This window comes from Coloeus monedula, assembly GCF_965178545.1.
Source record: "Coloeus monedula genome assembly, chromosome: 1".
Classification (NCBI taxonomy): Eukaryota; Metazoa; Chordata; class Aves; order Passeriformes; family Corvidae; genus Coloeus; species Coloeus monedula.
In genome coordinates this window covers 143,404,331-143,419,808 of record NC_138781.1, presented here as the reverse complement: position 1 = coordinate 143,419,808, position 15,478 = coordinate 143,404,331, and the positions used below count along the sequence as shown (strand labels likewise).

The window sequence follows — 15,478 nt, the reverse complement described above, 5'->3', positions numbered from 1 at the left end:
ATTGTCAAGTGTTAACATACGATAAGAGAATCTGTTCTGTAAATAACCAGGTAATTAATTTTAAATAATTATTACTATGAAGATCCTGGAAAAGCAAAAAGATTCCCCATGCAGTTATGGGGGTTTAATATTAAGTAACATTATATACTAAGCCACAAGTATATTATGTTTTTTTAACAGTAGAATGATTATTCTGTGATCAGAAGTATCAATGGTGAAGTTATTAGGATTAAAATGCATAAAAAAATGACATAGAAGATGGAAGATAATTGAGTACTGTAAAAACCATGTAAAACTTTTCTCTCCTGTGAATCATGCAGACTTTGTCTGAGATATGATGCATAGCAAACAAATCAGCTGTTGTATAACTTAATTTTTGGATTTAAAATTTTAAAATAATTATCTTTTCCCCAGAAAATTGCTGAAGAACATTGGTTTAAATATGTCTGGTTTACATGTTAGTAATGTGAAAACATTTGTCTTCCAACTTACCGGAGTTAATCAGGAAACCTACCCAAGTGTTTAATCTGATGGTTTTACTGGGCACTGTTTGATAGGAAGGTGCAGAAGCAAAAACTGAAGTGGCATTTCAATAGAATTATGCTTCCTAAATTGATAATTGCAGTCCTGATTATTCCTATTCTGCTGATGTTAATCACAGAAGTAGCTAAACTCCAATGCCTTTTCAGTACTTGCCATTAAGTTTCCCTGGGTGCCTATAATTCTGAGCCTGTATATCCATGCACCCAGCAATGTGACAGTCTGCTCCAGCCTGGTGAGCCTGGCACCCAAGTGAACTTAAACCTGATTGCTATATTTTTTTTAGTCTGTTTGACCAGATGACTAATATGAAGGCATTCTTAGTGCTTTCCTATGGAACTAAGATTCAAGGTGGAGCAGAATTAAGTGTTATTATCAAGGGATAGAGGGGAAGAAGGAGAAGAAATGGTGAGTTCTCCCTTCATCCATCAGTCACAGCACTTTATCAGGATATTTGGAAGTTTGGTTTCAGCAGTTTGGTCTGACATTTGCTGCAGGTGACTTTTAATACAATATCTATCTAGACCCTGGTTCCTGTAACATGGAAAATCCAGTGTACAAGACATGAAACTCAATCTTTTAGTATGTTTGCTGTGTTGGCTGTGCATATGTCCAATCTCATATTATAGGCCATCTTCAGCAAATGGAGAGTGTTACAATCTTCTGAATATCCTCAAATCCAGTCTTCAGAGTACTGTCTCAGGGGGAGAGTATATGTCACAAGTATGTGGGAGGAGTAGTTCTGGAGTCATAGAGAAAGAGGTGGAAAACACCCTGCTGAGTGTTGTAACTGTTAAGCTGTTTAATAAAAAGGGAGACATCATAACCACGTATTTCCATTTCTACTGCTGTCAGTGTTCACTATTCAGTTCTTAAAAGGGAATGTGTATTTCCAGGAGAGGAATCTAGGTAATGAGTTCGGGTAGAGGAAGCCACATAAACCCCCAGAAGGACAGAAAGAATAATTCTCAACTGCAGAGTTTCATTATTATCTTAAGTAGCTTCTTTCATATATAATACTGTTTTTTCTGGATCATATTGCTCTGTGGCCCCTTCCCACATGTTTTACAGGGATCCCTAAGGACTTAAAAAATAGAGTAACAAGTGATTTTTGTGTTCTGTTGATTTATTCTTTCTATTTTTCTTTTTTAATGTATTTTAAAATGGTATTTTTTTTCCTCCTGTACTATTTAATTGGAAAGCATTTCTTGTTAAAACTATGGATTTAAAAATGTATTTATAATTAATTTCAGAAAATGGAAATGCTGAATGTTTTGATGGATTTTTATCATAGGAATTATTCTGTCTGACACAACAGAGATACTAATATTCTCAATTCCCTTAATATTCAAAATATGTACTGTCAGTCAACAGTGACAATTACAAAACTTTGTTAGCTGTTACATCAGTGTTGTTTCTCAGGAACATCCTGTTAATCTACTAATTTGGCAAAGACTGAACTCACTGAAGACACTTTCCCTTAGTGCAGGAATGAGCAGTTAATCTGTTATTTTGGCCAGGCATTTACTTGCTCAGTTCTGGCAAGAGTCTTTCTAGTAGCTCCATCTGTGAACACAGATGTGGGAAACAGACATGAATTTTTCCCACAGCAGACTATTTAATGCAGAAGGAAGCTAAAAAAGACCAGAGGGAAGAACTAAAATTAACTGTAAAATACATTTTAAATAGTCCATTTTAAGTTTCAGCTAGCTTTAAAGAATGGTTAGAACTTCAAAAAATGAACAGTTTTCACTGTTATACAGTATTGGGCTTGTGATCCACTTTACAAGAGTGAAAAATATCTGGAAACTTTTCAGCATTTTGTTTAAGATAATAAGCTATAACCAAATTTGAGACAAAATTTTGGGGAAAAAATGCAATATAACATAAAACTGCAGCTTTCACAACATTCCTTTTTGCTATCACACTGTTCATTCAGCAAATAGAGTCAACATTTAGGATTGCACTGATTGACAGATTTTTGCAAACAATATTAAAATTAAAAAAAAAATTAAAAAGGAAAATCAAGTTTAGTTTTTTCTAGTTAATCAGCATCCTGTAACGGTTGAAGGCTTTAAGGTTTGACATTTGTTAGTTTTCTTAATGAAGGAATAGTCAACATCTGAGTTTTGTCAGGCTGTTCGTCCTTTGTTGTAAAAGAGGTGATGAGGGGAAGTGAGAGAGTGCAGGGAACACACGGACTTTCATAATAATGCTGCCTAAAAATAGCAGCTTTCTTTTAAATATGCAAGGCATGTATTCCAAAGTGGGTAGTTGCATACCAGAAAAATCAAAGAATCACTGTAATGCCTCACATGGTCTTCTTGTGCCATTTATATGCCTTCATGTGCCTGAGTAATTGACACAGGATTGACAGATAAGGATAAGGATTAGGGAGGTTGCATGTCTTTCTGGAGCAGCAACTGAAAGTGAGATGAAATACTTCAATACAACATAAGCAGCAGTTGCATATGTTTATAGGCTACTATCAAATTTCCAGTCATGAAACATGAGAGTTGTCTTGGCTAGCCAGCCAGTAAATAACCAATTTAGTGTGAGCTGAATGCAATGAATTTAAAAGCAAACATTATAAAAATGCCTAATAGTTATTTAGATCTCTTACAAGAAGAAAGAAATCTACTTACTTAATGTTTAATAGCCTTACAGAATTTTTTTCTATCTATAGGTTAACCGGGAGCTTCGTACCAGACTTAATTGTGAGCATGAGCAATCAGATGTGGTTGCACCTTCAAACAGATGAAAGTGTGGGCTCAATTGGTTTCAAGGTTAACTACAAAGGTAATGATACATCACTGGAAGCAAATGTAATGGTGTACCAAAAATTAGGCCAATATTATGAAATGTTTTTCTTTCATATTAGTGGATGCATTCTATTTCCAGTCCTGTCAGTTTTAAAAAGAGGAAAATGTAAGCTGAATTGAAAAAAAAAAAATTAAAAAATGTTCGCTTAAAGGTCTTATGTCATGTGAAACTGCACACATTTTGTTTGATGTGTTGTTACAGAGGCTGGGTTTTGGCATATAACTTTACTCTTATTTTCTGTTGTTTAGTATTGACAACTATTAAAATGAAACAATTCTGTGACTATTTAAAGATAAATGAGTAAAATAAATTAATACTTCCTACATTCTTTTGAAAATTATTGCCTATTAAAACATAAAAAAAACCACTGCAAGCGAAGAATTTGAATGAGTGCTAAGTTTTGAGCCTAGACAAAGAAAAACCTAATAATGTTGTTCTTTATGGTTTGAAGGTGTATAATGCACTATATAAACCATCTGTTTCTATTTGATACTTCTGGAAGAACATACAGTTTTTATAGACCATGAACAACAGCAAAATCAACAAAAGCTAAAGTACAACATATATATACATATATATGCATTTCATATTGTTACAGAATTAGTCATATTTGTTATTTTTTATATTACATTTACAATAAAGCCATGTCTTTCTTACAAGAATTTTATTAATTGCATAGTTTCTGTCTAGCACCAAAAGCAGATAATAGAAATAGGACTATTCATCAGAAAATGAGAGAGGAGAAACAGAAGTTATACCAGTGACTGTGTGTATTAGAAACAGAGCTGATGTTGCTGAGGATCAGCAGATGGAGTGAAGATGCATACCGGGAATAAACATGCACAATGTGACTTGTTGGTTTTTTTCCTGTAGTGTAAAGTAAAGCTCCATGGTGGTAAGGTATGAGTGCACTTGTGCGCTCTTGATACTCAGATATAGTGGACTAAGATAGGAAGATCTTAGTACTTTGTTGAATGCTAATCATTAAGACCTAGGATTTCCACATTCAGGCTGTTGAAAGGGGCAAGAGAATGATTAGTGAAAACAGGTTTAAGAATTTGCTAATACGGCAAAACTGCAACCATATTTGAGTGGAAAAGGATGAGTTTTAGATCTGAACTCTAATTTGCAGAGCTCAAGTTGTCGATTCTTTTATTTACACGATCCTCTCCTGATAAAATTAATTTTACTTGCAACAATTTTAGTTTGCAGAAAGCAGAGGGTTATTATCTATTCTTATATGGTATGCTTTATTTTATTCATGAGTTACATTTATTCTTAGAAGCTGTATTCTGCAAGAATAAAATTAACTGAATATGAATAGGTAGAAGGGTACAGAAAGGGTGAACATTCACAACAGCATCTTCATATAATCAACTTTGTGACTGCATGCCTAGATATTGAATCTATTTCTCTCTTGCCCTACAATGGTACTTTACATTAGTTCACTAAATAGCACTTGAATGCAGCAAGCACTCAACAGATAGGTGTTCTGTGGTGGTGATGATGGGAGGGTGTAGGGTATGCCCATCCAGTGCCCTGGAGGGACTTCTGCTGAGATAAGGAGATTGCTCAATCTCCCAGCAGAACTCCCCTGGAAAGGCAGCCACTTTTCAATTATGGTGAGAAGAAGACAAACCCAGAATCCTCTGGGAGACCCTATGCAGATCCTTTGTAGCCCATTGGCCTTTACCCTCTGACACCCACCCCCTGTATCCCTATAGGAGGGGGGGATACAGCCCCCTGTCCCTGCGAGGGCAGAGAGATGCTTGTCCCTGGCTCCTCTTCGCTGGAGTACGGATAATAAAGCTGCCTCGTGCAGAACAGCTACACGAGCCTCTCGTCTCTCTCTCCCTGGTCTGGCCTGGAGGCTGCCCTGCAGAGCTGAGCTGAAATCACGAGCTGACAATCACTAAAGAGCTGACAGCTTCTGCATGGGCCCTCCAGCCAGCAGCTGAGGGAAGACACCAGGCTTTGGGAAGACGATCTCTTTTGGGACCATCTCTCCGGACCGGTCACAGCTTCCTCGGTCAGAGCTACTGACCCCTCACCAGCTGTCATAGGAGGGGATTGCCTTTTTTTTTTTCCTTTTTGTTTTGGTTTATTTTGTGGGTTCCCCCTCCCCCCCCCGCCACTTTACCCCCAATCCAGAGTATGGGATTATTTTTTTATCTAAATTGCCTTCATTTGATCCTTGAGAGGATGTGTTCATTAGGCTTATCAGAAATTGGGCAATGCTCATAAAATAAAATGAAAAGGGTAGCAAGGGAAAGTCAGGTTTGAAGGGGTTGCTATTTCTGTTGTTGTTTTTAAAACTTTGTATTCAAGTCCTTTCTAGTAATGATGGTAGGCACTGAAAACAAATGTGTAAATGGGTAGTATTTTGGATTAGCAGCTGTTCTGCAATTTAAGTTTTAGAATTTATGAACTGGAAGTTGAGAGAAAGTCCAATGAGGTACACTGAGTATTTGCATTAGAACAGTGCATTCAGGGCTATGACATAACACTGAATTATTTACTAGAATCAAAACATTGCAAAGAATTTTCCCTTTTCAGGGGATTTTTGGAAATACTTAAGAGAATGATGATTTCTAGAAGTCAGGGTCAATGGACATTTCAGTTTAAGCTATTTCATGAATTCTTTAGAATGTATGCCTAACTTTCGTGTTCATCTCTTGACTAGACCAAATGTATTCCTTTACCTTGACCCCTTCCACCTCACAAGTTCCGCTATGCACTTAGACACCTAGCTAAGGCTGATACTCTATTTATACATATATTTATTATATGTTTAGGTCTTTTAAGTTTCTGCTTGCATAAAAGGTACAATTACATCACCATTTTAAATTAGATCTAGCAATTTGATTTTTGAATCTTCTGATCATTCCCACTGCCCTTGTTTTAGTTTTCATCATGGAGCAATCTTGAAAGGCACAAATTACACTCTTTTGAGGTAATTCATAAGATGCAATTGAATAGCATCAGGAATAGCATTCCTTCTGTGCTCCTGCTGCTAATGGGAATTTCTCAGGAACTTGAAAAGCTTTTCCAAAGTAAAACCACGAAACACAGTGAAATGTATATAGATAGTTGTTACAGTGGGGTTCTGTAACACGATGTATCAAACAAGGAGGCCCGTGGGAAAGAAACATACATGGACCTATTCTTGATAGATGTTTCAGAGATGTTTATTTCTCCAGCCGCATGGCCGGGGCTCTGCCGAGGAGCTGCTCAATCACGGGACCCGAGGGTCCTTGCCCACACGGGGGAACACAAACCAACCCATGGGGAACGAGGCTGACCAGGGGCAGGGAAACCCTGTGCCTCCCCCCAGGGCCCCTCTCCCAGGGCCACATGGCGGGAGGGAGGGACCCCAACAGAGAGTATGGGTACTGTATCTTTTATTGTTTCACTTTACAGATCTGCTTATGTTGGAGTTAATTACTTGATATTGTACTTGATAAACAGTACTTACTAACAGCTAAAATACTTTACTACTAAAAGGCTTTGATGCCTAAATATCTGTTTCTGTGCTTCTCAGACTCAGCTTACTAGAGGTGGTGGAGATGTATGCCTCATCCCATCAAAATTCATAAAGATGTTCTTCAATCTAAGTGACATTTGGGTCTGATTCTGGCAGGCATTTTTAAGATTGTTCCAAGTCCTACATGGAATATGACAGGAGGAACAAAAGATTATGGGATGTCATCACCCAGTGCCTTTTACTCATTGTCCCCCAAAATGGTATACTTGCTTACAGTGCAAGATAGAAGGTCACCTCCTTTCTGACTGGAACAAAACTGAATATGCCACATCATTTTTAGTGATAGAAATAGACAAATGATATTAAACACATCTGTATTTATCAGGGTTTAGCTGAGTAATGCTTTAAAATTTATGTTATTACAGGAACCTACAGTTGATCCTCTTTTATGTAACTACTGTTTGAGAGAATCTAGGAATTTTTTGTGAAATAATAAAAATCTTTGTCTACTTCTACATTAAGGTGTTGCGTATGGAGTTATTTTAGGGTTTTAATAGCTAGATAACATTATAAATATTTAAATATTAAAAATAGATTTAAATATTTGTGAAACTATGCTAAAGTAAATAAATTTTCATTGTTGTTTTGAAATCACTTTTCCAGTATCCCTTAAAATAAAACTACTTAAAAAGGTAGAATAATGAATATCAGGATTAGGCAGGACAGAAATAAAAGCACTGCCTCACTAGAGATAATATTTTATTTGTTATCCAGTGTAGTATAAACTGGTTTGGATTTTTTTCATTCTTCAAATGTATGTGTAGCATTATTGAGTAAAAACATGGAATATTTAGAAATCTGAAATTTTAAGTTAATTATTTTCACATCATAATTTTAGGGATTACTTGAAAACCATAATCTTTTCTTTAGATATGAAATTAGACTTTGATGCTTGTGTAAATACCAAGTAAAACAAATAAATAATGGGTTATTTGCAGACTTTCCATATCAGTACTATGAAAAGAAACCACAAATGAATAGTTTTAACTGTTGACATGTTGCATGAATACTTAGGATCATTCAATATTTCAGGAAATGGTGCCATATTGTCACAGTATCACTTCTATTCTCAAAGCCATGGTGAAGAGCAAAGAAGTATCTAGCTAAACAGTAGTAGAGAAACAACCTCTGACATATTCAAACACTGGAACTGAATGGTCTTCATCTATATTTGAATAAAAAACAGCTGCACAAAATATGAGACAAACAAAATCATGGCAGAGCCTTCAAAAAAAAAATCATGGGAGAGCCTTCTTATCTGAGATAAGATTTTGCAGAATTGTGGATTTATTTTGATTCACAAAAAATTTATAATCTAGTGATGGAATATGATAGTTCTTGGAAAATTATATATGAGGATTTTAAGTGCAATAGCTTTCATATACACATCTCCTTTTGTAACTTTGGACATGTATGAAAGATTAAGTCCAAGATTTTCCTTATACACTTTTTCACCATAAACTGTATGACAAAATTTCTGGGATTAACGAATAATGTAAATAGTCATGGTGTAGATTAATAGGAAAAATTGCTGTAGGGAATGAAATCAGTAATGTAAACATAGTACAAAACAATCCTCTATCAGCATCATGTGGGAAAGCTGAACTTGTGTTTAGGTCAGATTTGAGTCTTCTGGAACAAATAAAACTAACCTCAGGGCAGTCTAGTTCTGCTAGGTCCTGATATCACACCCTCAGTTTCTGTGCTCTGGCCAAATCTGAGAGATATTTTTCTCTTTTGGTGTAGCTGTTTTATTTTTCTCTGTTCTTTGAAACCTCTTAAATCAGTAGATTTTCCTAATATTCCTGCCTCCTATTAGGACAAAATCTGTTTATTAATACATCAGATATACTCCAATCTAATTGCATACGAAAATAAAGTTGAAGGTTACATTGACTGAAGTGCAATGATAGGTTGTAGAAGAGGATTATTTAAGATGCCAAGATAGATAGCAGTGTAGGTAAAAAGTGAATTTGAAGCAAAGTAGACTTGCTTATTCAATTTTCCACATCGATGATCTAATTTTAGGATATGGGATTTACACTCTGACACCCAGTATTTCAGAAGATTTCTTTTTACTTAAAGCATAACATTCATCTTGCTTCAAGCACTATGACTTGTGTTCCTGAGTATTTGGGATACTAGTGCAGCCTGGGGTAGTGTTCTGGAGTTCGTGATCCACATTTCATCCTATTTTCCTAGCAGTAAGCACTGAGTTTCAGACACATCTGAGGTTTTTTGGTGCAGATGGTGCAGAGATATTTTTTCTATGACTAACTGCCCAACAGCCATTGCTTTTCTATTGGACATAGTACTGAATTATATGAATTAGGCAGATAGTTTAATCCATTTTTAGTCCCCTAATTATGTCTAGAAACATGAATTTCAAATGTGCGAAATAAGATAGGTTGACCATAACACAGACTTCAGGAAGGTCTCATTTTGACAAATTGTGAAAGTAGCTTATATATGAAACATATGCCTTCATGTTCATTCTACCAAGAAAATACAGCTTTAATTCTTGCTGTTCTTATTATTGGCTAATTTAAAAAACCCAACAAAACATCAGTGAGATTGTAAACAGTTTCATTGTGTAGTTTCGGATTTCACAAGACAGTTGATGTGTTTCTTTAGTTAAATACTATGTAATCCCCCTTTTGTGAGACTGGGGGAAGTGAAGCTTTTCTGCTTTCTGCACGTCAAAATCAGGAATTAAATCTATTACACATTTCTCCTTTCTGAACTGTTCAATTTTATAAATTTCAGTATATATTCTCTTGTGGTATTTTCACTGTTCTAATGATTTCTGTTGTCTTTCTATCCACTCTTCTCTATGTTTCTCATCTTGTTCTGTGTTCTTGTTCTCTTCGTGTGTTTTGTAGTGCATTAACTAGACAGGATCATATAAATTACTTATTTAATTGGATTCTACCCCCAATTCTATTCCTTGTGTATCCTAACTTCATTTTGCAGAAAGAATGACATGCAGATATTCACACTAATGGTGTAAATCTGTGCAAATTATTTTAATCCATGTAAGTTTCATGATTAGTTCAAATGCTTACATGCAAATACTGCTTTATATTTTAAAGAAATTAAAGACTTCTTTTTGTGCAACTCTGCTAACCAACAGTTTACTAATACAGGACAGATTTCTCTGTACTGATTCCATGTCTGCTGAAAGTTATTCCAAATTTTATAATTCAAGATCATTTCTATTTCAGATATCTCTTGAACATATTGAGCAAAAGTGCATCCATTTCAGAAACTTGGGGCACTTTCCCTTGTTGACTTAATGCCAAGATGGTAATTGGTTTTGTATTTTACTCTTGTGTTCTTTCTCCTTTGTTGGTCACAACTCACTACTGAGTTTTTCTGACCCTACTCAGTCAGCATTATCCAAATATGTTAATAATATTTTAATCTAATTTTCAAAAAATGCATTCAACATAAAATTTCCTGTTCGTAATCCCTAGATTATAGGAATATGAGGACCGTTATACAGAGCATAATAAACATTCATTTAACTGGGTGCAACATAAGGAAAAGAGAGCAAGCAATTATATAGTGACACTTCTACAAAATGTTTTCTTACTCCCTAACGGTTTGTGGCATAGAGACTTCCTAAATCCACTGTATTTAGAGTAGGTAAAACTTGAGAGATTTTTTCGTCCTTGATTTCGTCTGTTTTTCCTCTCATGCCCACATACACCTTCAGTATTCTAAATATTTTATGGCAAGGACATTACAGTGAAGAAGTATTTCCTTTTGTTCACTGCAGTTCTGCTAGCTTCATTGAATGCCTTTTCATTTTTTTTCCTAGGAAACACAATGTATTTAATCTTCCATTTTACTGCTTACTTGGCTTTTCAGGACCTTCCTTTATTTCTTCACAGCTAATTGTCCTCATTACTGTTTTGTGTAAGCTATCATCAGCAAGCTTTGTCATTTCAGTGCTTGCTTTGTTTTCCATCTACTAATATATAATCAAACAATAACTTTAACTACCCTGACATCTGCTGGACAAGTGGCATGGCAAAGCACAAACAGTCCAGGAGAATCCTGGAAAGCATTGATGGCAGCTTTCTGACACAGGTACTGCAGGACCCCACAGGGAATGGTGTACTGCTTGACCTCATACTAATGAACTGGGAAGGCCTTTTTGGAGATACGAAGGTTGGGGGCAACCTTGCTGTAGTGACCATGAGATTGTGAAGTTCAATATTGGATGAGGAGGAGGCAGGGCAGCAAGTAAAATTACAGCCATTGACTTCAGAAGAGATGACTTCAGTCTTTTTGGGGATGTTCTTGGAAGAATCCCATGGAAAAAGACCCCATAGGGAAATGGGATCCAAGAGAGTTGGTTGATATCCAAGGACCACTTCCAGCCCTGCACAAGAACGATGCATCCTAACCAGTAAGAAATTGGACAGAGGGGACAAGAGATGTATGTGGATAAATAAGGAACTCCTGTCATTACTCATGCATAAGCAGGAAGTACACAGGAGACAAAAGCAGGGATGGAAGAAGCCACTTGGAATGAATATAGAGGCATTGTGAGTATAAGTAGAAATGAGACTAGGAAGGCCAAGGCCCATCTGGAAGGAAATATGACCAAGGATGTCCAGGACAACAAGAAGGGCTTCTTAACATACATCAATAACAGAAGAAAAACAAAAGGATAATGTGGGCCCATTAGTAAATGGAGGGGGGACCCTGGTAACAGAGGGCACAGAGAAAGCAGAGTTATCAAATACCTTCTTTGAATAAATCTTTACTGACATGACTAGCCCTCAGGGTTCTCTGACACAGACCAGGGTAAAGGATTCTTGGAAAGAAAACTATTTCTTGGTGAAGGAAGGTTGGGTTAGACAACAGCTTAGCAAACTTGACAGGATGTGTCCACAAGTGCTGAGAGAGCTTCTCGACACCATAGCAAGGTCACTCACAGTCATCTTTGCAAGGTCATGGTAATGAGGAGAAGTGTCTGGGGACTAGAAAAAAAACAAATTTCACCCTGGTCTTCAAAAAGGGAGGACACAGGGTACTATTGGCCAATCAGCCTCACTTCAATCCCTAGAAAGGTGATGGAGCACCTCATTCTGGAGGCCATCTCTATTCATATAGATGACAAGAAGTGTTAGATTAAAAGTATTCAGTGTGGATTCACTAAAGGCTTGACCAAGCAGATTGCCTTCTGAAAAAACTACCTGGATCAATGAGAGGAGGGCAGTGGATACTGTCTACCTTGACTTCCGCAAGGCTTTTGACACTCTCTCTCACAAAATCCTGATAGACAAAATCAAGAAGTGTTGACTGGATAAATGGGCAATGAGGTGGATTGAGAACTGGTTGAATGGCAGATCCCAGAGGGTCATAATCAGTGAAACTGGGTCTACTTGAAGGTTTTTCATTTATGGTGTCCTCCAAAGCTCCATACTGGGCCCAGTATTATTTAACTTATTCATCAGTGACTTGGATGAAGGGGCAGATGCCTCCTCGGCAAGTTTACTGATGACACAAAGCTTGGAGGAGTGGCCAACTCCCCAGAGGGCTATGAGCACTTCAGAAGGACCTTGAGAGGTTGGAGAGATGGGCAAAGAACTGTTTGAAATTCAACAAAGGCAAGTGCAGGGTCCTGCACCTGGGGAAGAATAACCCCATGGACCAGCACAGGCTAGGGGCTGACATGCTGGGAAGCAGCTCTGCAGAGAAGGACCTGGGGGTCCTGGTGGAAAAAAACTGCCCACAAGCCCAGCAGTGTGCCCATGTGGCCAAGAAGGTCAAAGGAATCCTGGGGTGCATTAGGAAGAGCACTGCCACCAGGTCAGCAGAGGTGATCCTGCCCCTCTACTCAGCCCTAGTGAGGCACATCTGGAGTTCTGTGTCCAGTTCTGGGGTCTTCAATGAAAAAGAGACATGGAGCTCTTGGAGCTGGTCCAGTGAAGGGCAAAAAAGATGATTAAGGGACTGGAACATTTTCCTTAGAGGACAGGCTGAGGGAACAGACCCTGTTCAATCTTGAGAAGAGATGTTGGAGGGGGGGATCTCATCAATTTCTATCAGTACCTGAAGGGAGGGTGTCAGAAGATGAAGCCAGGCTCTTGGTGGTGCCAATCAATAGGACAAGAGGCAATGGGCAGGAACTAATGCACAGGAAGTTCCACCTGAACATGAGGAAGAACTTCTTACTGTGCAGTGACTGTGCACTGGAACAGATTGCCCAGAGAGCTTGTGGAGTCTTCTTCACTGGAGATATTCAAGAGCCATCTGGACACAATCCTGCACAATGTGCTCTGGGATGACCGTGCCTGAGCAGGGGGGTTGGACCAGATGACTCACTGTGCTCCCTTCCAACCATACCCATTCTGTGATTCTGTGAAACAAATTAGATACTGAAGAAGTCCATTAGTGACTTCTCTCCTCTGGCAGAACTTTTTTACTTTTACGATCAACTAACTATATTTTTAGCAAACATGCAGAAAAAGCCTGTCATTTTATGAAAGAGTTCCTAATCTCTGTAAGAACCTTCCATTTGCTTTTCCTCTAATGCCCTTTTAGAACTGCAAATAGTATATCTAAACTGGATTTCTCTCATCTCGATGCCAGCTAATCTTGCTGGAAAGCATTGGTAAACTTATGATGCAGGACTTTGCTTTAAAAAAGCCATGCTGTTTTTGTGGATGTCATTTTTATCCATGTGTCAGATGAATTTAAGCTTAATTATAATTTCTACAGTCTTGTTACGGCTCAGGTTTACATCTCTGTACTTTTCAGATGTTCTTTGGAATGCTTTCTGAAAATAGAAATTATATTTTCATCTCTGTCCTACAGTACTAAAATCACCTTAAGATAATGGACATTTCTTAAACCTTTTGACCTGCACTTTGGGTCACAACCCAAGTTCTTTCCATAGAATCATAGGTACAGAAAAATTACAGCTAGGCAAATTGGAAATTTTTGTTCTTCTTTCTGATGGAGTACCTATGTTTTTTGATTATTAGTTGTTGGTAGTTTTGGGGGCTTATGAGGGGGCTGTTTACAAATGATCATGTGTTGTTCCTGGAAACCAAGTTCATCCAAAACTTTGATCCATAACGTCAGAAGACGTTTTCTGTTTGTTTGTTTGGTTTCGTTGTTGTTGCTGCTGTTCTTTTTTGCTTGTTTGTTTTGTTGTTGTTGTTGGGATACTACCTTTAAATTACTAATTTCTTCCAGCTAGTTTTTTTTAACACTTCAATCTTCAATAGTTTATCTTCATTATTAGAAAAGTTCATGTTAGTTGTACTGCTGAAACAAGGAATTTCCTATCTTTATCAGGATATAAGTTTTGCATTTGGATTTGAGCAAAAAGACTACTGCTGCTACACTAGCCATTTTCTACCCTTAGTCAAGAGACTGCATGCAATTTTTTGTGTACATGTGTATTTAAACACACACAAATATACTTTTAATCCAACAAATAGTCAAATGTTAATATGCAATTTGTAATTTTTAGATATTCAAATTATACACTTAATTCATAAAATTTATAGGGACAAATAGAAATCAGTGTTGCATCAGATTTGATCTTTCATAACACCTTACATGGTATTTCTGAGTACTTAAAAGGCTATGCAGGTTACATTATAAAGAAGGTCTTAAAAATTTCATGTAGTAGAGAGTTAAAGAATTATAACATTGTGTGCAGCCATTGGAATTTAGCTTTTCAATAAATTTTTATCAGTATTTCTTGTAACTTTAATTTTTCAAAGCAAATATATTGGTCTCACGTAATTTAAAACTAATAATAAACTGTGTCTCTAAAAGCAGTTGCATCAGAATGTATTTGAGTGTGTGGTTTTTTGGATGCCTTTTAAAATAACTTCTGAAAGGTGTATATTTTTGCTATTGAGAAACTTCCACTTTTCTGTTAATTTTCCCAAATTGGTGAAAATAGGTCTTCAGTCTAAAACCAAGTTCTTAGAAAATGAAATTGTATGCTTTTTCTCCATTTCGCCTATCTATTTCCCAAAATATTTATTTACTCATACTTATTGCTTCTTTTTGAATATTGAGTTTTGAATCTGATTTGACTATTGGACTAGATGATCTCAGGTTGGACTAGGCCATTGTCAGAGGTCTCTTCCTACCCTAACTATTCTGATTCTCTACATGTTAGTGCTCTTTAATATTATATTCTCCAAGTTGATTTAAAAATGAGGTTATTTGTCTTCAACAAGTCAATTTAATATTCATAATTCTACTTAACTGTTTTGTTTGGTTAAAAGGAAGGTGGCATATGACTTATGATCCTTTTCTTCAACACCCCTCTTGTCAGTGGAGAGCTGATCAGACAAGTTTTTATTTGAAGGTGACTCCTACGAGTCACTTTTTAATTTTGTTCAATAAAATTGTAGGTCATTCTTTCCACTTTACAATATTTAATTAAAGGCATTTAGCAATCCAACCTTTTGTGATAGTGTTATCCATAAAGAAGCAGAAGGATTTTCACTGCTCTGACCTTAGTCTGCTGGGCAATATGAATACATTACATGTGGAAAGGTCATCTTTTGCTATGTCCCTAAGTAT

At 36.8% G+C, this 15,478-nt stretch overlaps 1 protein-coding gene across 3 annotated transcripts in view; it reads left to right on the top strand.

The window, feature by feature from the left end:
- Window positions 1-15,478, top strand: part of CSMD3 (CUB and Sushi multiple domains 3) — a gene marked incomplete at both ends in the record, with an annotated part of 604,245 nt that overhangs the window by 300,104 nt on the left and 288,663 nt on the right. For all 3 annotated transcript variants that reach the window (XM_082293775.1, XM_082293774.1, XM_082293773.1), the window contains one exon: window positions 3,227-3,339. In XM_082293775.1, the coding sequence (XP_082149901.1) occupies window positions 3,227-3,339 (113 nt within the window). The remainder of the gene's footprint in view (window positions 1-3,226; window positions 3,340-15,478) is intronic.